The sequence below is a fragment of the Centroberyx gerrardi genome, chromosome 15, assembly GCF_048128805.1.
Source record: "Centroberyx gerrardi isolate f3 chromosome 15, fCenGer3.hap1.cur.20231027, whole genome shotgun sequence".
In the NCBI taxonomy this organism is placed as follows: domain Eukaryota; kingdom Metazoa; phylum Chordata; class Actinopteri; order Beryciformes; family Berycidae; genus Centroberyx; species Centroberyx gerrardi.
Window position 1 is genome coordinate 7,062,616 of NC_136011.1, and position 23,163 is coordinate 7,085,778.

Consider the following 23,163-nt stretch of genomic DNA (forward strand, 5'->3'; position numbering starts at 1 on the left):
GTAAATGGTTAAAGACCCCGGAGGCCAGAGCCTGACATTCTCAGCTATCATTATAAGCCCAGTGATGATGATAATATGTCCCGCGAGAACCTTTGACTTGGCTTGGCCTCCGCTGTCTCAACTCACGCCTATGTCCATTTAACTGCAGCCGCTGCCATCTACCATTTGCTGAGCATCACATTTCACTGCCATAATACAGCTGACCACAATTATGTTCTTACCTATGCTGTAATTGATTCCCCCAGAAACATCCCCTCTCCGACCTTTAGTCAAATAGATGTTTGTGCTTGCTGATTGTTCGTGATTGAAATTCCTATAAAGCGCTATTTGCTCTTCAAAGTTTACACATTTTCTCAACAGGATTCCTCACTGAGGCTTCAGGCCATGCTATTTTTTTCCTCAGCAACATCAATTCATTGAGCTGTAATTAACACGAGTTTTCAATGTCCTTCGATGACATCGCTCCGAGGACAAATACAAACTCAATAACTCCCTGTAAATCAGTAACTACTAAATTATGTGAGGCTGATTATAATTTTGGGATATGTGTGACATATGCAATACATCATGTTGTGTATTTTAGTGAAGGACCACCTCTGCTTTGCCTTTCTTTCCTTCTTTCTTTCTTTCTTTCTTTCTTTCTTTCTCTCTCTCTAATGTTGATACCTTTAAATTATTGCTTATGCGTAATTGCAGTCCTCTCCCCTCCATTCCTCCCTCTCTGCCGTTTTTCACTTTCTGGCCAAGCTGCAAAGTCAAAAGTTGCTGCAGCTTCAAAGATCGATGACCAGTTGTTTTTTTTTACACCATTTTTTAAGGTCGGGCTTCAGGATACGGTCTCCGGCAATGTTAAGGTTAGGACTAAGGTGAGGTTTAGGTTTATAATTAAAGTAATACTCAATGGCATTTTCATTTAAATAAATGTCGCCAAATGAGAGGACACAATAGTGCTTCATCCTATAGTCAGTCAAGGAAAGCTTTTACATTTGCTGTTCTAAACACCCGGTGTCTGGTAGCTCCCATGGCACACAGGATTTGCATTCGCAGCAGCAGCAACAGCGGTTTGTTTGTAATAAACAGAAGAAGAACTGGGTAGTTAGCATGAGCAGTGATAGCCACCATGACTGAACAGACAAAGAAAAGAGCGCCACCTACAGAAACTCAAACTTCACCAACAGAAAATACGGAAAAAGACGTCACAGTACTGGACACACTGTTTGATTGACAGGTGACTCTGGGATCATCAGTGCAGAAACACCACAGCAATGAAAACTTAGCACCGAAGATGTCATCAGATTACCGCTTTCAGGTGAAAACTGAAAAACTGAAAACTTCCCCTCTGCCTTTTTTCACACAAGAAAAGGCTTCATGAGGCTCGTTGAGTGGCCGTGTCTCTGCCACACGCTGCTGCTCTACATCTCCCCCATGTCCCGTCCCCAAAGCCTTCCTTCCAGCTCGGGCCTCCGCTGTACCCACGACCGCGCTTATTAACGCTCAACACCGAAGCCGGCAAGGTCGTGACCCTCACAGGCCCCCGTAGCCTCATCAGCCTTTGGGTAAACACGGAGAGAGAGAGAGAGAGAGAGAGAGTCGCTCGGCTACACATGCAGACAGTGATGGAGTCAGACAGCTGTATATGCGGATCACTCTCCCAGACACAAACTCGCATCGGGCTGCAGGGGTTATGGAGATAAGGTGTGCTTTATTTAGCTAACGCAACGCAATGGAGGCCAGACAGCGGCGTCACCGCTCGCTCCGCACCTGCCCACGGCGCAGAGTGAGGTCAATCAAGCGCACCTGAAGTGAATGTATGGATTTTTTACAGTGGGTTTTGACCTTTAGAGGCATGAACGCATCTCATGTTTTCTATTAGCATATTTCGCACTGCCTTAGCAGAGGCGATCAGACCATCTGATGTTTACTGAAAGAGCGGTAAGTTGATCGCAGTGTAGCCAAATTAGTGGAACTTGTAATAAACAAGTGTGTGGCATTACTGGCAGTGTAAAGGCAAGTTGCCTGTACCTAGAGGGTGTTATGCATACTGTGGCTGTCACTGTGTGTGTTGTAAGTGTTATGTGTTGGAGGAGTTCAACATGTGAAGTCTATGAGTATAGAGTGTGATGTTGATACGGGCTTAATGAGTGGCTGTTAACAATGTGCCTTTTAGACACACAAAACGAGACTTAACTTTTTTTTGCCTGGCTGCTATCCATTCTTGTTGGCTTTTTATGCCGTCTAGGAAGCTTACGCTATTGTTGCATTCAGTTGCTCCGGCTAAGAGTGTCAGCTAAATACCTAAAATGCAAAATGTAAATGTAGGGGAGGAATTTGCTCTCGACAGGGATGTTACTCTTTTATGCCGGTTTTCGGAAAAGCATTCTAACTCCGAGGCATTTCCTTGACATTCATTTGTATTTCGCCCCGCGTATCTCGTCTGCGCAGCGCACTGTGTGTATGCATATGGAGAGCTCATCATTTCCCTTCTGTGGATGGGTTTTCTGAATGGTTACCGGGTGTGCGGGCCTGCCTCGCGCTCGCTGAGTGGTTCTGTGATAGCGACTTTTTGCCTGATCCCCGTTTTCTCTCTTCTCTTTCTTCCGCCAGGATCTGAAGAAGGTGCTGTCTTTCCCCCCGTACCCTGGGGAGTTTCTGCACCCGGTCGTGTATGCCTGCACGGCGGTCATGTTGCTCTGCCTCTTCGCCTCCATCATCACCTACATAGTGCATCACAGGTAAGCAGCCGGCGCCGCCTCAGCCGCTCTCTCTCTCTCTCTCTCTCTCTCTCTCTCTTTCTGCACATTTGGCTTCAGACTCTCCGGCGTGTAACGCAAAATGAAATTCTACATCTGGACACTCGGGGAGGCTTTTATGTAATCGTTTCGTCCCCCCTTTTTTTTTTTTTTTTTTTTACCTCCTCGGTTTACGGTTTGTTTTCGATCCCTCTGTCACAGATCCAGGGCTGAGTGTGTGTGTGTGTGTGTGTGTGTGTGTGTGTGTGTGTGTGAGTCAGACAGCTTTAGGCCCAGGCATAAAGCGCCGCAGCCTGTCTGACTCAGAGGATCTAAAGCAGATACATACATGAGTGTGTGTGTGTGTGTGTGTGTGAGTGTGTCAGACGGCGGTAGCGCCGCCTTTACCTAAATTAAATCCCTCAAGGGTGTTTAGGCCACCTCTGCTCACCTTATTCCATATGGTGATGGATAATTAGAACATACAGTATGGCTCTCGCTCTGCTATGGCGCTGCGGTATCTGTCCGCTCGTCTCAGGTTCATCCGCTGTTGATGTTGTCATGTAAGCAGGAGGGAACCTGACTGGCTTATTATTTCAGCCCACCGATTCATCATCCTTTGTTTTCGTGTAGTATCGCTTTATCACGTCTATTGCATTGTCGCGGCGTATAATTGTAATATCTCTCCATCCGTTTTGATAGAAGGGAAACAGGATGTTTCATAAAAATGTCACATTATCAAGGGACGTTGTTGGATTCTCTGAATAATGGTTAACTAATATCTCCTCAGACAGAAGTATTCGGTTGATTAAGTTATGTTTTCCCTGTCCTTAATGCGACCGAAGCCGGAGATTTATGTAACTGTATGGACTTGCGGCAGGATTTGCAGTTTGCATCCGTCTGTGACACCTGGGACGGAGACAGGGTGCGTCCTTCTGCAGTCAGACAGCGATGACAGCATCTGTGGCTCCAGACAGCAGCCTCGCTTACTGTCGTCTAGCGCTGCAGAATTGATTGAAAAAAATTGAGGCTGCACTATAGGAGACAGCAATTTCCAAATTGCAAGAGGTTGCAATTTTTTTTTTTTTTTTTTTTTATCCAGCAGAAATGGGTTTCAAACACCTTCCTAAACACTGGATTCTGGTGTTGTGTGCAGAATCCCGGGCCTAGAAATCAAGTCGCATGAGAGATTTTTTAAATATAAATATACATTTAAGCAATAAGCCACTATTTTTCAGTGATTTTAGAGCAGCAGGTACTTAGGCATGATGCATGCTAAAAACCCTCATCAATGGTTTATTGCTTTTATAAGATGGTCATAACACACCATTGTATTAACAAAGAAAGAACACAAATGTTCAATTTATCTATTTTTTTTACTCAATAGTACTACAATAATAATAATTACATCTTGTTCTTCAGCCAAGCACTGTACTTCTTGAACAGTAGCTCAGCAAAGTGACACATGAATACCGGTATGATTGGTAATACTATTGAAATTAACTGTTATGTGGTTGAACGTGTGCATTTGTGCCACCTGTTTTACAGTCTTAGTTACATTGCAATCAAAAATTTCGACAAATAAAAATTGCCAATTATTCTTTTTGTGTGTCTCTGTACCACAAAGTCCTTCAGCAGTTAAGTCAAATGTATTTCTTAAGCGCTCAGCAAAGTGACACATGAATACCAGTATGATTGGTAATACTATTGAAATTAACTGTTATGTGGTTGAACGTGTGCATTTGTGCCACCTGTTTTACAGTCTTAGTTACATTGCAATCAAAAATTTCGACAAATAAAAATTGCCAATTATTCTTTTTGTGTGTCTCTGTACCACAAAGTCCTTCAGCAGTTAAGTCAAATGTATTTCTTAAGCGCTTTTTAACGTCACAAAGTGCTTTTCAGAGCAACAAAGACATACATGAAGAGAGATGCATTAGAGAGAGATATTTAACATATGAGGCCGGAGAGCTTGTGTGTGTCTGTCACACAGGGGAACCAAGCAACAGTTTTCCTTCCCACGACACTCGGGAGTAACAAACTCCCGACACCTCCTCCTCCTCCGCCTCCTCCGCACCTCCCCCTCCATACTCCCCCAGCTCAGAAGGAAGAAAAAAAACACACATAGCTGTTTAGAAACAATTTGGTTGTGTAGTAGCACTCCCGCTGACTGACAGTCTCCAAGTCGCGAAGCGCTGGGACTGCGTGTTAAATGGGCAGAATGCAAGGGAGGTTGTTCAAGGATATACGCGGTAGTTAGTGAAGTGAAGTGAGAAAGTGACAAACTCAAACGCACACAAACACATGCACACACACACACATATACAGTATGTGTTATGGCACAGACTATATGTAGCGATATAACCCAAAATGGCATTGTTTACTGTGATTACGGGTGTGATGGTGATGCAGTAGGTATGAGTGGCAGCCAAGTGAAGAACATAGTGGTGGGTATTATGGCTTTTTGGCAATGGTTACCAACACGTATACTGCTTGATAACATACATACAGTACATACAGTACAAAAACAGAAGGCAATGAATATTTCCAAGTAGCTCCCCATTCTCCACAAGCCTTAACATGGCAACCAATTCCATTTTTGATAAAGCACGGCTAGCTGTGGTTTATGGGCATTATCAGCATGGTTGGAACATGTCTTTGACCAATGAGATCGCTCGGCTGAAACGACCCGCTGTATATTGTGTCATATTATACTGGCCATAGCTTTACTGTCCCTTACAGTTGGCTCAGCAGAGAGTGCGGGGTGAGAGAGCAGATGCAGAGAGGGGACAGTTTTATTCCCCATACCCTCTGGGAGATGGGAAGGTGGAGGGTTGCCAGGTTAATGTACTTGACCCAATGAAAGCCCAGAGCAGAGCCTATGAAAACCCCCTTCCAGGGAGGCCGGGAGCCGGTCTGATTTATGGCCTCTCTGCTGGATGGAGTTCAGTACCTGGACGGCAGCAGAAGCATCGACAACAGCAGCCTTAACTCTCCCTCCCCTTGCCCAGAGCGCTGAAGCCCGGCCCCAGACACGCCTCATAGCTCACTGCCGAGCCGCTGCTTCATCTACAGTTGGCTCACGTGCGACTGGGGCTCCGCTCCTCCATTTTGGGGAGCTGTGAGTTCCAGCACAGGGTTATATAATTTCAAATGGTGACAGCGAGTGGAACGATAAAAAAGCAGGGGGTTGACATGGGAAAGTAATTGCAGAATAGCTGTTAATTCATACAGCAGGACAAACATGTTAGTATTGTCTGACCTATATAGCCTATTTCCTAACAGCTGGATGGCAAGTGGTAATGTGGGTTAAGTGCCATGCCCAAGGCTGCATAACCCTCTGGCTGATGCCATATTTCACAAAGTGGATATGAGTGCATAGTGTTATATTGTGAAAGCTTCAATTGACCCAGCCAACTGGAACCACTCTGTTTTTATTTCATCATCAAACCAGCCCAGTGATTCCTATTTGTGTGCACAAACCTCTGCATGCATGTGTGAATCTGTGTGAAAAAACCGTGCAGGAAGATTGTGCTCCTGAATAACCTAAAAGTTCTCCCAGTGTTCATTTCTAAAATGCTATATACCCATTTTATATATCCATTTTAGGAGCCTAGCCCTTTCGCCTGAGGTCCATCCTTCAATATCTCTAAAATATAGAGGATGCAGTTTGTAAAAGTGTTCCCATTTTGTCAGCCGAGGATTTAAGTTACTTACTATCCTTTAAAGAGCACTGTAATTTGTTTTCCTTTTGTGCTATCTGTCACTGTGTGAGAGTGGGTGTCACTTTTTTTCAAAAGGTGGATATCTTATTTTGGAACAAAACTGATTTCAGATGCTTCATTGGGTTTTTCTCCCTTTTCTTCCCCTGTCTGTAGAATGTATACCGCATTCCTGTAAAGACTAGTCCTTTGAAAGTTTAATGAACATGAATTTCAATATGTCTTTGTCACAGAATGACAAAGGTCTCTTTTTTTCTTTTTTCCTCATAGAAGGAGTCTTATGAGGATAGCCATTTTTCTTTCATACAAAAGCCCTGTGTATACAGTAACAAAATGCAACTCTAAGAATAACAACAACATTGTCTGATGTGGTTGCAGTTATTACAGTTATTAGCAAGTAGTAGACAAAGTAAAAGGATACAAATGCAAGAAAAATACACAAAATCAGTCAAAGCACGTTAAAGTATGCATTTCCACAGTCTCTCTTTACTCTCTGAACTGTTTGAAGGGAATCAAGTAATCTAATTTCAAAATATTATATTGTTCACCCAATCTATCAGCTGTGGAGTACCTAACCATTATCATAGCAATGTTAATGTATATGGCAGTAACAAAGTCAAATAATAGGGCAATTTGTGTAGGAGAACCTTGTAGAAGACTGGCTTGAACGATTCTTGTAGCAAGTGATGGCCAACATACGTCTAAGTCATTATGAGATTGTCCCTTATAATAAAACATAGCTGAGACAGGATTTAACTGTTAATTTTCTGTTTCTTGGTCTTTTTTGGCAGCGCAATCCGCATCAGTCGGAAGGGATGGCACATGCTTCTCAACTTCTGTTTCCACACGGCTCTGACCTTTGCTGTGTTTGCCGGCGGCATCAATCGAATCAAATACCCCATCATCTGTCAAGCAGTAAGTGCATTCCCTTTTCATTTGTCCCGCTCTCAAAGCTTTTCAGAAAATTGATTATGAATGTCTATTCAGGTGCCGGCAGCCGGGGCACCGAGTGCAATATGTGGTACCTAACCCAGCCAGGCCAGCACGCGCTCTCCATGTCTTTCATGCTTCAACTGCATGCGTGGCCTGGTCACTCTTTCAAAGTGTTGGCACAGTGGGCCCCGGTGATTCAAGCTTTGCCTCCGTAAATGCACTTGCTCCCTGTCTCTCCATTGGCTGTCTGTGTATTTGGTTGCCTAGGGTTAGTGGTGGGCGATGTGGCCTGAATGTCATATCACAATATTGAAAAAAATTTGGACAGCAACGGTACATATCACAATATGAACTGATGAAACTGAAACAGAAAAGGCTTACAATGATAGTACTCACGCATGTTGTCATAAGGTGGTGAAATAGGCTGCTGGTGTTTCCCCCCCCGGCAATGACAGTCATGTGGCAATGTAACCAAACCGTGTCCCCACGATTGTGGATGCCCCACTTTTTTAGACAATCTCCTCTTCTTCTTTGTTCCATTGTTTTGCGTTTGGTCGGAGATTAGCAGGTGTGCTCATTTCACTTTTCACTTCACAAAGACAAATGCTGTAGAACATAAATACGCAAAGATTGGTGGCCTTCAGTCTTTTTGCTGCATCCGGTAGAAACAGTATGACCAAATCTAAACTTTCGCACACATTTCTACCAGTGTATTTCTTCTACTGCCCACTAATGCCAAGGGTGATGGATGTCGGGATGCCAGCCTCATCCTGGGATGAAGGCGATGTGCAGTGTCCCTTCAGGAGGACCTCCTGTCCCTGAGGACCCCTTGGCAAGCAATGTGTTGTCTTAATTAGCCTGCTGTTACATTTGTCTCTGGGGCGAGCAAGAGTGCTAGTGGTTTTGTTTCATTCTGTGCCGGCATGGGTGGCACCTCCGTCTCTGCAGCCCACGGCTATGAGTGAGTGAGCGAGACACAGGATCCAGCCAGCCGTGCTCATGGTGGGACACGGAGATTTAGGATGTCAGCATAGATTCGGAAACAGGTCAGAGAAATGCTTTCTTGCCCGCTGGCTACATTATCACTTTGTGCTGAGGCTTTATATAGCAAGAATGGAGGTATGGATGTGTAAACAAAGAAGAGGTTTTACATGGAATTATATATGAAGTTAAAGTTTACACATCCATACATCCATTCCTGTATAAAATTATAGAGTAACTGGGAAGGCAAAGAGTCAAGCAAAGAGTCAGGCTCTTGTTATGTTGGCCACGGTGTTAATTGGGGCATATCATCTACTAATGGGTTGTCCCCTAACGAAAGGAAACAGCTAAATCCCTTTGAACCGGCAGATAAGAGATGGTGTGTATGTCTGAGATAGGCGGAATCTGTGTTGAGATAAGAGTTCATGTCAAAGAGAGAGAGAAAGCGAGAGCGAGAACGAAATATGTTCCAGCAGAAGATGGTCGGGAAGCCACATGATCCTGGTGGAGTTCCTTTCCAGGTGATTGATAGTCGGACCTGTTCGGGGGGTGAGCTTGAAACATCAGATGGAGCATAGCATTCTCCTCTGTCAACGCAGCTCAGCATGGGGCCATTTACTGTATGTACCTGGAAAGAGATTGATGTACAATTCTTTTCTTCTTTTCACTCGCAGTTTCAAAGGCCTTCACTCATTCCCCATTTCTATCAATGAGCCTTGTTCTCTCCCTTCATTGTGAGCTGCAGTGCTCTTGGGAGGCAGCTGCCTCTTCTCCTGTCACAAGCACTTTAGGTGTCCCCTTGTTCCGCCGCGTAATGACTCCACCTCTACACGCCGCAGCGCAGAGCGTCGTATTTCATGCCAACCGGCTTTGCCTGCCGCTGCCTGGCAGGAGACTCGGTGACAGGGAAGTCTGTAAGAAGTCGCAGCTCGTGTCACAGCCGTCAAGCCTGCCTCCGCAACTCTAACGGATACATAACGGCCGGCGCTTGTCAGAAAACGCAGCGCCCATCAACCCACCTGCTCCCTGCCGCTTAACATCGCATTAATACCTTGCAATTAGCATATACCAATTCCGTTCTCCACTTCGCCGGCGTACATCTGTAGGATATTAGGGAGATGAACACCTCACACTCTAAACATTCCCCAACATTGCATTAACGCTGCCAAAGTTTCTGGTTCAGTTCCCGCTGGAGCCACTCAGAGTATTCCTGGGGTACTGGGAGGCCCTTTGGGTGAAAGCTCCCACCAGATCCATGCATATATCAGATCCACCAATACGTAATGGCTAATGGTGACATCTTTACTGACGTCTACTAGGGATGGGACGATATGCTTATCTCACAATACGATACGATACGATACGATACGATACGATACAATACGATGCGATGTAATGAATAAAAGTTCAATGACAACAAAGTATGACTTATGTTTATTTCTGAGCCACAAATCTTTCTAGCAATGGCATTGGCTTGCTAGGATGTAAACAACAATTGTCAATGTCATTACAAAGTGCAAACAATATAATTGTTAATATAATTATTAACAATAATTACATTTATTGTTAATAAATGTAGCTGATATCGCGATTCATCTTTCTGCCCCACGATACGAATTGTCTCATTTTTTAATTGCGATTTATTGAATTTCAATATATCGTCCCGTCCCAACGTGTACTCATGTAGTACAAGGCCTGTCCAACAGTTTCACTGCAGGTGTTGTTGACAAAGCCATGCTCCTCTGTTGGCACTTCCCTTGCTCCTTAACTTATTTAGCATTCATTCATTTATCTAATTTTATCCTCGGGCCTTTGCATGTTTGGTGCCGCTCCTCCTTTACCCAATCACTGTTAACAGGATAACTCTCCGCAGATTTGGGCAGGAGCCCAGATTGTCTGCTGTTCCGCTGGGATTGAGGCAGGCCCCACCAGACACAATTTGGGATAATTACAGGGCTGCTTGAGGAGATGTGTGATCACACACACACACACACATACACATACAAACGCACACACACTGCCTGCTGATTCCACTGCACTCCCCCCCCCCATCCCACCTCCCCTCCCCACACACACATGCGCCCCCTTCTCCCCTCCCTGGGGGACACATAAGTACATGCTCCCCCTCTGACAGAAGGAACTTCAAGGAGATCTGAAACCGGCTCTGCCAGCTCTCGCAGCACTTCAAGCATGCACTACCCACCCAGCCCTCCCACCCAACCACCCCGCAGCCTCCTCCCTCCCCATCTCCACCTGCATCCTACACTCTTTTTTTCCCCCACTCCCCTCCCTGTATGCCGCTCTTCCGTCTTCATCATCTCACTGTCTCCCCACACGCACTGTGGCATTGTCACTATGGCGCTTCCATCGTCTTCACTGTCTCAAAGTCATCTCTAATCTCTACCTATATATATTTTCTTCTAGCAACACTTGATGGCTTTGTCAGTGATTTGACAAACACAGCAACTCCCCCATACTACATATTTTTTTTGTCTGTATCAAGCGAAGCTACAACATGCATCTTTCTTCCCACTAACCTTACCTTAGTCTATTAGTAATAGGAATGCACATTCCAATTGACATGTGATGCATGTGATGAATGTGACTGTCATTAAAACAGCCTGTTAATTTAGCAAAGAAGTTAGCTAAGAAAGCTGACCTACATCTGGGGTTACATGACTGTCAGCTTAAAGATGCTATAGGGAGGATTTCCTCATTAGGATGCCAGTGTGAAATTAGATGTGATGGCATACGCTGGCAAAAAAATGTGACTGTAGACATTACAGTGTCTGCAGTGATTTGTTTTGTGCTTCCATTGGGTCCAATTTGAGCGTTCCTGAGCTCATTTTCCCACATGTAAAAAAGCTTCCGGTAGACTGGTTAGTTATGCATCAAAAGCAGTAGAGAGCAGATATAATGCATATGCCAATAGAAGACAGCTTAGAGCAGTGATTCTCAACCTTTTTCATATCAAGGACCCCTAATTTAGTCCACATTAGAGCCACGGACCCCCATTTGGTGACATGTTTTCTCTCGGACCCAAATCTGATAACATTTGTTAGATATGATTTTGTCCAGAATTCCATGACTATCTGTATTGTAGGTAGAGAGATAACAGTGAAACAGTGATCAAAACAGTCATTCTTCTACATTCTCTAATTGTATTAACTTCTTGTAAATGAAGTAATGGTGAAGTTTAACAATTCATCAGTTTGCTGGGGACCCCCTGGAACGACCTCAAGGACCCCTGGTGGTCCCCGGACCCCACGTTGAGAACCACTGGCTTTGAGGGACTATTGAATATAACACTGTTAGCATATAGAATTGTTAGCACAATTGATTTGGCAGTGTTACCTTTAGAGAAAATCCTACTGCACAATACACTCAGGTGGTATTTTAAATAAGATCTGGAATACCTGAGCTAGCAAAAGCATTGTAGAAAATGATATAGCTACATACTGTAGCTCAACAAAGTGAAGCTGCAAACAAGTCAAGTCAGCTACACATTGAGGTAATTCAAATTAACCTATTTAAAATTGAATTTCCGAATGACCCAATGAATTATCCAATGTGAATAACTATAAACATTCCATACCAGTAGTACCTTATCCAGTCATTTTTTTCCCTGTTGGGCTTGTCTCATTCAGCCATTTTGGAACAGATAGAAACATGTTAAAGTTAACATTTTCTTTCTCTTGCCACTGAGGGTGTCATAACTGTTACTTTATTCCGACAATAATCATCTGTCATATGTAGCCTACTGTTGGAGCTTTCGGAAAACAAATGCATTCCCATTCAAATCTGCTAATATGCTAACTGCTAACAATGGCTGATGGAAGCCAGTCTCACACTGAGATCTGAGCATACATTTTCCAGCTGTTTTTGGAGAGTTTGGTGTATCTGTAGTGCAGAAAGGTGCACAGCAAGTCTTTGGAATTTTCAAAATTGGCTGCACAAAGGAGATTCACAGAATGTTAGTGGGTGCTAGCATAACAGATATGAGTCAGTTCACAGGCTAGCGCCGGTGTCGGTCTTAGGCTTTATCCTGCTTGGCTATAGACAGACTCAGAGGTAAAGGGCACAAAAGAATGGGAAAACCAGACACCATGTAAAGAGACTCTCCAGTAAGCCGATCTTAAAACGCACATTTTCTGTCTCTTCCTACTGCAGCTGTCATAACTTGACCTGTATTCTGAAAATAAATACATCTGTGTCTTGTCTTCAGTCACACATTCTGTTGCTATTGGGGAAAAAACAAAGAAAATTTGGTTTAAATTCTCACGCCGTAAAAAATGTAACTGGCTAACTACGGCTAATGAAAGCTGGTTTTATCTTGTGACATAAACATATCTTCCCAGGCTGTTTTTTTGTGTATTTGTAATGCAGAAAGAGCCACAGAAACTCTTTGGCATTTTCCAAATTAGCTTGTCGCTATCATTTTGTCTTTTTGGCTTCGACACTATGCAACATAATTACAATACATAATTCATGGTATTTTTTAATGGTTGTGCAGTTGTCTAACAACAGAAACAGAAAGATGTGTAGCCTAAATGACAACACCTGTATTATTTTATGTTCCATTCAAACTCGGGTGATGGAACGTGTTGCTTCTTAATAGAGATGCACCGCTCAAGTTTTCTGGGATCGATTCCAATTGACGATTTTTTAACAGTGTGATTGGCCTATCACTGATCCGAGCAGCTATTTTTACACAGGCTTTCTACTAACAACAGCACGACACATAAAAGTGCACAGGAGGCATAAATAGTAAAATTACAATACAGCACTGTAATAACAAATTGTTCTTATGGCTGCATGACATAGCTGGGCTGTCCTTGTGTCAACAAATCATAGGTTTTGTGGAAGAAAACTCAGGGAGAGAGTGGCAGTTTGACAGTTTATTCAATATGCAGGTTGGGAGCCAAGGAACTCAAAATCTGGATGATTACTCAGTTTTGTAGTGTTGAATATTCATGATTATGTTAATATAGATTAGAGTATAATAAAGCTATTGTCAAAAAGGATAATGTCATATGAACAAGACTGAACAACCAATGATAATTATAGTTGTAGCACTTTAAGGAGATGCGTAATAAGAGGTGATCACCTTCTTCTGGAAGACAACAAGTTATTATTTTGTCAAGGCCACTTGGTCAATGTTACCTATGAGATTTGGGCATTTGCACAATCCAAGCTCTTATAATGGTGAAGCAGATTCAGTATTCTTGAGTTTTAGGCACTTAAGATGTAAACATGGGTCAAAGGTTACATATTAAATGAGCATGTAGGAATGTTGCTTAGTATAGGTGCTCTTCCATTTTTTCCTCAACAGTTTTATCCAAACATAGTAATTTTGTGTTAGTGTGTGCTTGATGACTGAGCTGCTTACTTGCCTATTGCCACTGGTAGCGCATGACATTACTGCAATAGCGTGATCTGTATCAGATATGTTCAATTGCCAGACGGACAGGTGGAGTTCCAGGTTGGAACTCCACTTTGTTTCTATCTGTTCTTGCCACTAATGAAGCTCAAAAGTGTGTGGAGTATGAAGCAGTGATTGACTTACCGCCCACTCTCATTTCTCTATAACCAGCTCAAGGACACTTCCAATTAGCATCTGGACTCTGGTACACTAGCTCCAGTCCCTAGGCCTAGCAGACTGGAGAGAAGTTATTTGATTGGGTGTCTCTTAGTTTGCCGGTGTAGAATGAACAGACTCCGGAGAAAAGTCCCGGCGCATTTTAATTCTCTCTCTCTCTCCGTTTCTCCTTTCTCCCTCTTTTTTTTCTCTCGCATCTCTCATCTCTCAACTCCCTTTCTCTGCGCTCACAAAGCCTTTAAACAATGTCAGATCAATTCCCCCATTCAAACATAATTCATGAATATTAAAACGAGGGGAGCGCAGAGATATATATACGCCACATTTTGGAAAACAAGCACGTGTTGATTGTTGTCAACGTGACTACCATTCATATTCGGGTTTGTTATTCACAATGCGCGCTTGGTGTCCTCTAACTCGACTGATAAGGAGCCGTTCGGTATCCACCAGTATAACACCAACTCCTATCCCAGACAACGCTGTGTTCACCTTGCTGGTTCAATAGCACTTTTTGAGGCTTGTCTTCCCCCGACTTGTAGCGTTGTCTTTCAGTTAAGACAAAACAGTGTGATCTTGAAGGAAAAAATGTCTACGGAGACACCCTTGGAGTGACATTGATTGTGTTTGTGAAGGCGGAGTGGCAGCTCTGCCCCGAACAAGAGATCTTTTCATTGAGTTACAGGAATGTGATCGGGCCTGACGTGTGTTAGGAAATAGATAAAAGCCGAAGTTAAGAGTCCACAAAGTGACCCGATGGTGCGTGTCCCGTGTTTTTTTTTGTCCCGTCCCAGGTGGGAGTCGTGCTCCACTACTCGTCCCTGTCCACCATGCTGTGGCTCGGGGTGACGGCCAGGAACATTTACAAGCAGGTGATCAAGAAGCCCCCGCAGACCCAGGACGGTGACCCGCCCGCCCCGCCTAAGCAGCCCCTGTTGAGGTAAGCACAACCGTCATCGCCACCCCTCTGAACCCTGAGTCACACATCCACCGCAGCGCACCTGAAACCTGAGAAGTGTGAAAGTGTGCGTGTGTGTGAGTGTGTGTGTGTGTGCGTGTGTGTGTGTGTGTGTGACCCGGATTTTTGATCTTCCTGGCAGCGTCACTGCAGCTTGCTGTGTGAGGTCAAGGTGAATTCTGAGCGTTCTTATTTCATTTTCCGTCAGTACATGCCCCGACTGAGACAGGGAGACATATAGAAGTCTTATACAGTCATATTTTCCTGCCCCTGCTTGTTTATTAAGGTATAAATTCTCCCTCGGGATTCATTTGAGGCTTAGTTTATATGATGTTATATTGAAATTTGCTAGAGAAACAGGGATTATTAGATTTTTTGAATTACAAATCTGAAATTTAATGTGGTTTAAGTGTATTATGCATTGTGTGTGTGTGCGCTGAGCATACATATTTACTTATTTATGAATTTGTCTTTCTCACTTATGTGTATGTGCGTGTAGGTGTGTGCACTCCTGAGTATTTATTTGAGTGTATGCATATTTGTGTCTCTGTTGATTTATGCTAGCTTATGTTTTTTTTTTTCCAGGTGTTTGCTGGCTCATTTTTCGTTTAGCGGGCTACAATGGGCTTACACAGATGAGTTATTGGATCGTTTATCTGCACAGACATCCACAGCTAGTTTGCATTCTTCCGAGCCTGTGGCTTTGTTCACTCCACCCAGTGTACACTCTGTAGTGACATAGCTGTCAGGTCTTCCTATTTATACTGTTTGGCTCTCCTTGTGGATTCCTCTCCCATTTGTTCATGTTAAGAAATTACATTTTTAATCTGAGTCCCTGTCTGCCACAAGGGAGGAACTTCGGGTGAACAATAATGACTCACGTAATGTGAAAATGAGTCTGATAAATGCCAAAGATTGCCAGGAGCCGAGCGTATTCTTTTTAATCAGCCAAATTCCTGAATTGAGGCCTATTCAATTTGGATTCTCCTGTTAGATGGGGCTGCAGAGGTGACATTCAAGGTGCAAACTGCTGCTTAGCAACAATGGCTCTGGCAGTGGGAGCTGTAAGAGACTGACTAGCATCTGTCCAGGGGTATATCTCTGCATATGTAAATTGAATTTTTAATGACAGTTAACCTAATGTGAGTAACTATTAACGTCACTCAGTAGTACCTCATCTTATCCCATCTTTCCCCGCTGAGCTCTTTTGGCCGTCCAGCTATTTTGGGATTCTTGACTCGCGTGAAGTTCAATAGCAATTTAACTATGAAGCGATGGCTGTGGCAGAGGGAGCTGTAGAGGACTGACTTCAGTCCCATTATCATTAGCATCATCTTCACCATTATCCAGGCCCTTGTATGCACTAGCCTGACAACGATGTATATTTAGGTGTTAAAAAAACATATTCAAAACCTCAGATTCTGCACCGGCGTCTTATTTTCCCCCAGGCGTGTACACACTCTTGCGAGCACTTGATAGAGGAAACTGTCTGGAATAGCTGAACTCGGCATGTACAGTAAATGTTTTGGCTCGACTTCCCATTCTGTTTGAGGCTTCCTACGACCCTGCGAGGTGAGAAGAAGAGTGTCAGATCACCTGAAGAGGAAGGAAAAAGAAGGGATGTAGGACTTAAAACAAGCTGTTACCGTGGCACCACCCCAAGGCTGTAACTAATTACCTCAATCACCCAGGAGGCCGCTGAGCCGTTAGATTCAGGAGCTTTATCGCAAATCTGAATCTATTTAGCCTTTTGACGCATTTAATTCCTATTCGCTTAGGCACACGCATCAGATTGAATTTTTGCTTCTTGTTTTTTTTGTTTTTTTTTCCCCGCTGTACTTCATTCCTTTTCTGCTTACTCACGGCATTTGGCGTGTTTAAGAGGATCAGCTTTTGGACATATGCGGTACTCTTCCTCTCTGGTGGTGGAAGGTGCTGTGTGAGCTCTTCTGCACGGCACAACTGTGCTGCAGAGCCGACTTCCAGAAGCTTCAACAAGAAATCCTGTTAGGGGGAAAAGGTTTGAGAGGCGAGATACGGAGGCAAACAGGAGGTGCACCGCAACAAATGCCTGTCGTAACGTGTCATTTCATCTCGTATCCGGCCTTAAAGTGTCGTTTTCTTAAAACCGTCGGGAAAATATCTGCTGATGGGATGAGAAAATTCAAATGCAGATTAACTTCTTGCCTGAATTTTCTTGAACCATGGAAAATGATCTTAACCAAGGTACAGCAGATCACCCCACACTGACTTGACTTATTTAAACAAGTTGAGTTGCATTGGATATGAACTCTAACGGTTGAACTTTTGTAACTTGCCTGCAAGATGGGCATTTTTGCAGTGTGGTATCTTCGGTGCACTATACAGTATGTAGCAATGACATTGACATTTACCACAAATCTATAAATGGCCGATATCATACAATATGCAGATCCACTATAGTTGTCTGACATTATAAAAGCGGGTTTCTTCTGAATCCCTGCATAGCGGTACTTGTGCACCTTTGGCGGAGTCAGTGAAAGTCATCGAGGATAAGGACCTCACGGGATAAGGACCCCCTCAAAACCTGTAAGGAGCACTCTCCTTGCAGGCAAATCCTTGGACACCGGCGTGATTGGGGGCGGGGGGAGTGTTTAATATAGAACGTTCTGGAGGCTCTCCCATCACGCGCGGCTCGGGGAATGAGATAATTCGTCTGGGGGAAGGCGGAGGGATCGTGCGGCGCGGCAGTCGAGTTGATCCGCGGTGATTGACTGTAATGCTCCCCGTCAGACAGGCTCATGCAATGAGACTTAGCGGCTGGAGACAAATCAATTTCTCCCGCAAGCGGGCCCCACCCCGGGCCCCCCCGTCCTCCTCCTTCTCCTCCTCCCTCGTCCCATCCCTCCGCTCCAGCCCGGAGACGGAGCACTGACAGCATGTGATGATGGCATATTGGTCTGTCATCCAGTCCAGCAGACCGTCACGATGACCTTTGTCCGGGAAGCCGCTGCACTGCGTTGGACCACACACTTTAATTGCCCCTATTCATGCTATTAACTCACTGTCATCCTGTATGGTGGATGTGGATCACTCCCTTAAAGCAGTCACTTTGATAGAACATTTTCTCCATTCTGGGGGCAGCGTTTCTCCCCTGCTGTCAATACTGATAATTGCATGCAGCAGGCAAATTTACCTCTTAAAATCTATGATCTGGGACCAAGAATGAGATAATATTACATGAATCTGGTTTGTAGATGTGTGAGAAGAGCTATTTTTGAGCTTTCAAAAGGCATGAATGTGGTGCTAAGTGTTGCCCACCAGAGTGGCCATTATTAGCACTTCACAATGCATGAACGCCCATTGAGATATGTGTATTAGGGTTGGCGTAAAAAATGAAAATGCTCTACTTAAGTGAAACATCACTCTAAAAAATCACAAAGTGGACCTGAAGATAGCACCGCCCGCACTATTGCATGACTGAGCGTGAAACCGACATAGCGGACCTGTTCACCTATTAAATGTTGCCATTTTAAAATAAGCTCATCCTGTCCTTTACTGGGCATTGAAACATCCAGGATTGTAGTCTGGGTTGAGTACATGCATTACTGCTGCATAGCGCAGCTCTACTCAGAAGCCCTTGCCCTGTGCTGGCGCTGTATGACCATCAATCGTCCCCCCAGTTGTGCTATGTATATCCTGGGCCAAGTCCAGAGAAAGGACAGTGCATAGACACAAAGCAGAGGACAGTGCATAAGCAGAGGAGCAAGAATGGGAGGGGAGGGGAGGGGAGTCGCTATGTAGCTACTGGCTAAAAGGCACTTCAGGGTCTATTTATATCAGGTGATTGCTGTTCCAAAACTTACTCCGAAGCCCAACTCTGCATACACTGCCATTTTGTTTGAGTTGGAAGGCCTTCTTTAATAGAGTGCCCAACAAAGAAAAGCGTGTGTGTGTGTGTGCAGGACTGCGTTTGTGTGTGTGTGTGGCAAGTGTGTGTGCATGGGCGTGTATTTGAATGTGCGCGCATGCCTCTCTGCGGACATACACAGCAGCACTACACATTTTCTGCAGGCATGGCTGTGCAAGAAAGGCGTAGCAGGCTTTTCTGCGGGAGAGATAAAGGGGGAATGAGGGTCGTAAAGCGTGCCGTGCCTTAACATCCACTAGTTCTTCTCATTTATGCTTATCTGGCTGACGGGTGTGTAAATGGCTTTCTTTTGGAAGAGGGTCCCCCGGGGGAACCGCTCCACTCGGAGACAGTGACAGGCCGGTAATGCCCCCCCCCCCCCCCCTCCCCTCCCCCCACTCCCCTCACACACACCCCCACACCGACCCGTCCAGACAAACATCTTGATTGTAATTGAATTTTTGGGGATGGGTGCCGTGTGACGGAGGAGAGATTGGGAGAGAGAGAGAGAGGGGGAGAGGGAAGGGAGGATGAGGACAGAGGAAGATGGAGCGGCGGAAAGGTTAGAGTGCTGACAGAGGTTACGATTGAGCAGGAAGGAAGAGGAAATCGAGTATAGAGGAAATGGGATGACGGCGGAGAGAGAGAGAAAGAAAGAGAGAGAGAGAGAGAGAGGGAGGACAAGGACAATGCAGTGGGAGCCGCTGCCGGGGATTGGCTTTTGTTTCTGCAGTCGCTTCTAAGGGCGCGTTCGCACCAGGCGCGTTCAGGGCCGTTTATTCAAACTTTACTCCTTTAGTTAGACGGGTTCCGGTCTGTGGTGCGGTTTGTTAGGAGTGGGAACGTAATCTTCAGGAAGGAACTTCAGGAAATGACCCCAAAACACAAGGGTTTATGGGTATAAGGAGACGGATGTTGACATCTGATACCCAGCAATTCCTCATGCTTGGAAAGTCTAGCATAACAAAATGAACCGAGGGCAAACCACAGTCTGGACTGATGCTCATATTCAGCTGTTTCTTCATGTGATCTTAACTTGTATGAACACTAGAGAAGGTAAATTACAGCAAAGAGTGCAGACAAGTCCATCATGCTTAGCTCAAGTGACAGACAGTGGAATCGGATTTGTTTTGACTCCTCCCACCGCCAAAATCTTTAAGCTTGCAGGATGACAGGTCATCAAAACTCTGTCCAGTAAACAAGCTAATATCAGTCCATGTGACTTTAGTTTAGTTTGCTTGTAATTACTGTAAAACACTGTAGGTGTGAATGATCCTGTGGTCTGGTTTTGGAAAGACGTTGTCTCTCTCTCTCACACACACACACACGCACTATATTTGCCTGGTCCTCATTGTTATAGTCAGTTCCTCAAGTGGAGAAGATGCTGAGATATTTGCAGAGGCAGCCAAGAGCTCCACTCCCTGTATAAGGCTATAATAATATCTGACAGTTTGTCTGTACGTCTCCTTCTGTCATTTTCTTCCTCTTGTGTTTCTAATACCCTTTCTCTAATATTTTGACATTCTGCTGTTGATGTAATAGCATCTTACATTTGTAATACAAAAGTAAGATATGGGATTTGTAATTGCCTTTTATATGCCACACATTTTACACTCAATTATTTTCTCTCTGTATCTCTCTCTCTCTCTCTCTGCCTCTGTCTCTCCCTCTTTCACCCTCGCAGGTTTTATTTAGTCAGTGGTGGAGTGCCCCTCATCATCTGTGGGGTCACAGCAGCCGTCAATATAGACAACTATGGCAGCGGGGAGCAAGCGCCATAGTAAGTCCTAGATTTACCTCTCCTCTCAAGGTTAAACTGCACCCTCTGCTGCTACTTTGCACCATTTTATAACTCCTCTACAAAGACTTTTCCTCATTAGGTATTATTAATTATTTCCCAAAATAAACCTTCGTTTGATTTTGGGATTCAAAGTTGCAGATACACATGTATACACACACACACACACACACACACACACACACACACCTCCCCCATCCTGCTTATCTTTTCCTTAGGTGGATTAGCACTTGATAAGCCCTGTGGTGGTTGTACATTTGGGTTTGTTTTTCTGTATTAAATAAACAACACATAGATGTTGTGTGGTTGTGTTGATGCTAATGTTTGCTCTGTGTGTGTGTGTGTGTGTGTGTGTGTGTGTGTGTGCGTTTGTTGCAGCTGCTGGATGGCATGGGAGCCCAGCCTGGGAGCCTTCTTTGGCCCCGTGGCCTTCATCGTCCTGGTGACATGCATCTACTTCCTCTGCACCTTCATCCAGCTGCGCCGCCGCCCCGAGAAGAAGTACGAGCTGAAGCAGCTGACGGAGGAGCAGCAGAGGCTGGCCTCCGTCGACGCGCCGACCCACTGCCACCAGGGGGCCGAGCCCGGGGCCCTGGCGGCCCCGCCCGGCGGCGGCCACTGCCCCGCCGGCTGCCCGGGCGTCCCCATCAACCCCGCGCTGCTGGCCAACGAGCACTCCTTCAAGGCTCAGCTGCGCACGGCGGCCTTCACCCTCTTCCTGTTCCTTGCCACCTGGACCTTCGGGGCGCTGGCCGTGTCGCAGGGCCACTTCCTGGACATGATCTTCAGCTGCCTGTACGGTGCCTTCTCCGTCACCCTCGGCCTCTTCATCCTCATCCACCACTGCGCCAAGCGCGACGACGTCTGGCACTGCTGGTGCTCCTGTTGCCCCGGACGACGCGCCAACGGCTGCTCCGGCGCCCACGGGCCGGGACAGGCGCGGCCCAAGGTCAACGTGAACGGAGACACGCCCGGGCACGGCCACGGTCACAGCCACTGCCACCACGACTCGCCGTGCCCGGGCAAAGCCCTGATGGGCTGCGGTCACGGCACGTTAGGCCACTGTAAGCACGCCGCCCTTCCGTCCGCGCAAAATCACGTGACGTGTCTGGCGCCGGTGACGCCGTGCTGCGCCGCCCTGCACAGCCAGCAGCTGATGGAGGAGGAGCCGGCGTCGGCGCATGTGCTGCTGCACGCCGATCCGGAGGGTTACCGGCCGGGGATCCACTTGCACCCCTGCCTGAAGGGCAGCACCAGGACTAAAAGCCGTCAATTCAGCCGGCGGGCCGGGGCCGGCGGCGGGGCGGCGGGGAGCGAGAGGGAGTACGCCTATCACATCCCCTCCAGCGTGGACGGAGGCAGCGTGCACAGCTCACACACTGACAGCCCCCACAGCACACACGAGCGCCACGCCCACATCTGTCCGCACTTGGCCCACGAAGGCCACCACGACGGGCATCACGCGTGCCACGCCGCCGCCGCCACGCACGAGGCCCTGGCGTGCCATAACCCCTGCCACAGGCATATCTGCTGCGCCAAGGCAGACCTTTTCCCCACTCTGTGCCAGGCAGAGGCGGGCGACACGGGCACCTTCTTGTGCGGCTGCGGCAAAATGGCCGAGGAGGACCTGATGGCGCCGCATCACCATCTGGAGATGCACGCCCCGCGCAGACAATCCTACCCCCAGAACCCGCCCAATCAGAACGGGATTCTAAAGGGGGGCCTGCACGAAGGACTCCTGTACACCTCGGACAGCACAGGGAATATACGCACTGGACCCTGGAGGAACGAAACTACTGTGTAGTCTGGGAAGAAAGACCGGGAAGACGGGCGGCGCCCCCGCCTCGCCCCGCCAAAAATAAACCCTCGCCTCCCTTTCTAGGATTAAAAAATGAATTGAATAACATTTTACACATCACAATCAGCGTGGGATATTTTTTTTTTATTATTATTATTTTAATGTTCTCATGTTTTTATGTATGTGCTGTTTCACTGTACAGAAATCCATATGCTCCCTGAAGGGCGTCCATACACAGAACAGAATCTCTTCATCAAGAGGAAATTGTGAAATGTGTGTCACATCATACCATGAGATGTAATTGAAGGTATTTCTACTGCTCCGTAATACTACAGATCTCTCTATATATATATACAAGAAAATGAATGGTTGTGTGTATGAATATGTGTGTTAGTGCTCAAAGGCGACAACGCTGCAAGATTTTTTTACACTTTCAATCTGAATCCATCAACTAGTCTCTGACGGTGTACCTCCAGTACTTTAAGGAACTCTTGGCATCCATGTTTTAGACAACTAAACCAGCAATTTTAGACTCCATGGGTATTTTTCGCCATTCAAACAAGCAACCTTACTATCAACTGTGAATATCTACTAGAGATTTTCTAAGTAATATACAAAGATATTGTCGCTTGCCAGAGATATGTGGACGCCAGTAAGTTGTGAAAATTAAAAGCAACTGAAAAAGAGAAGAAATTAAGTATCCTCTTCCAGGTTGATATTGACTGTGCTGTCTGTATGATGTCTTCACTGTTGTGTTCC

At 45.6% G+C, this 23,163-nt stretch overlaps 1 protein-coding gene across 1 annotated transcript in view; it reads left to right on the forward strand.

The window, feature by feature from the left end:
* adgra1b (adhesion G protein-coupled receptor A1b) overlaps positions 1 to 22,544 on the forward strand; it is a 122,338-nt gene extending 99,794 nt beyond the window's left edge. The window contains exons 15-19 of the mRNA XM_071910482.2: positions 2,605 to 2,732; positions 7,243 to 7,366; positions 14,756 to 14,901; positions 20,493 to 20,588; positions 20,985 to 22,544. Of these exons, the coding sequence (XP_071766583.2) occupies positions 2,605 to 2,732; positions 7,243 to 7,366; positions 14,756 to 14,901; positions 20,493 to 20,588; positions 20,985 to 22,410 (1,920 nt within the window). The 3' untranslated portion in view covers positions 22,411 to 22,544. The remainder of the gene's footprint in view (positions 1 to 2,604; positions 2,733 to 7,242; positions 7,367 to 14,755; positions 14,902 to 20,492; positions 20,589 to 20,984) is intronic.
* The last annotated feature ends 619 nt before the right edge of the window (positions 22,545 to 23,163 follow it).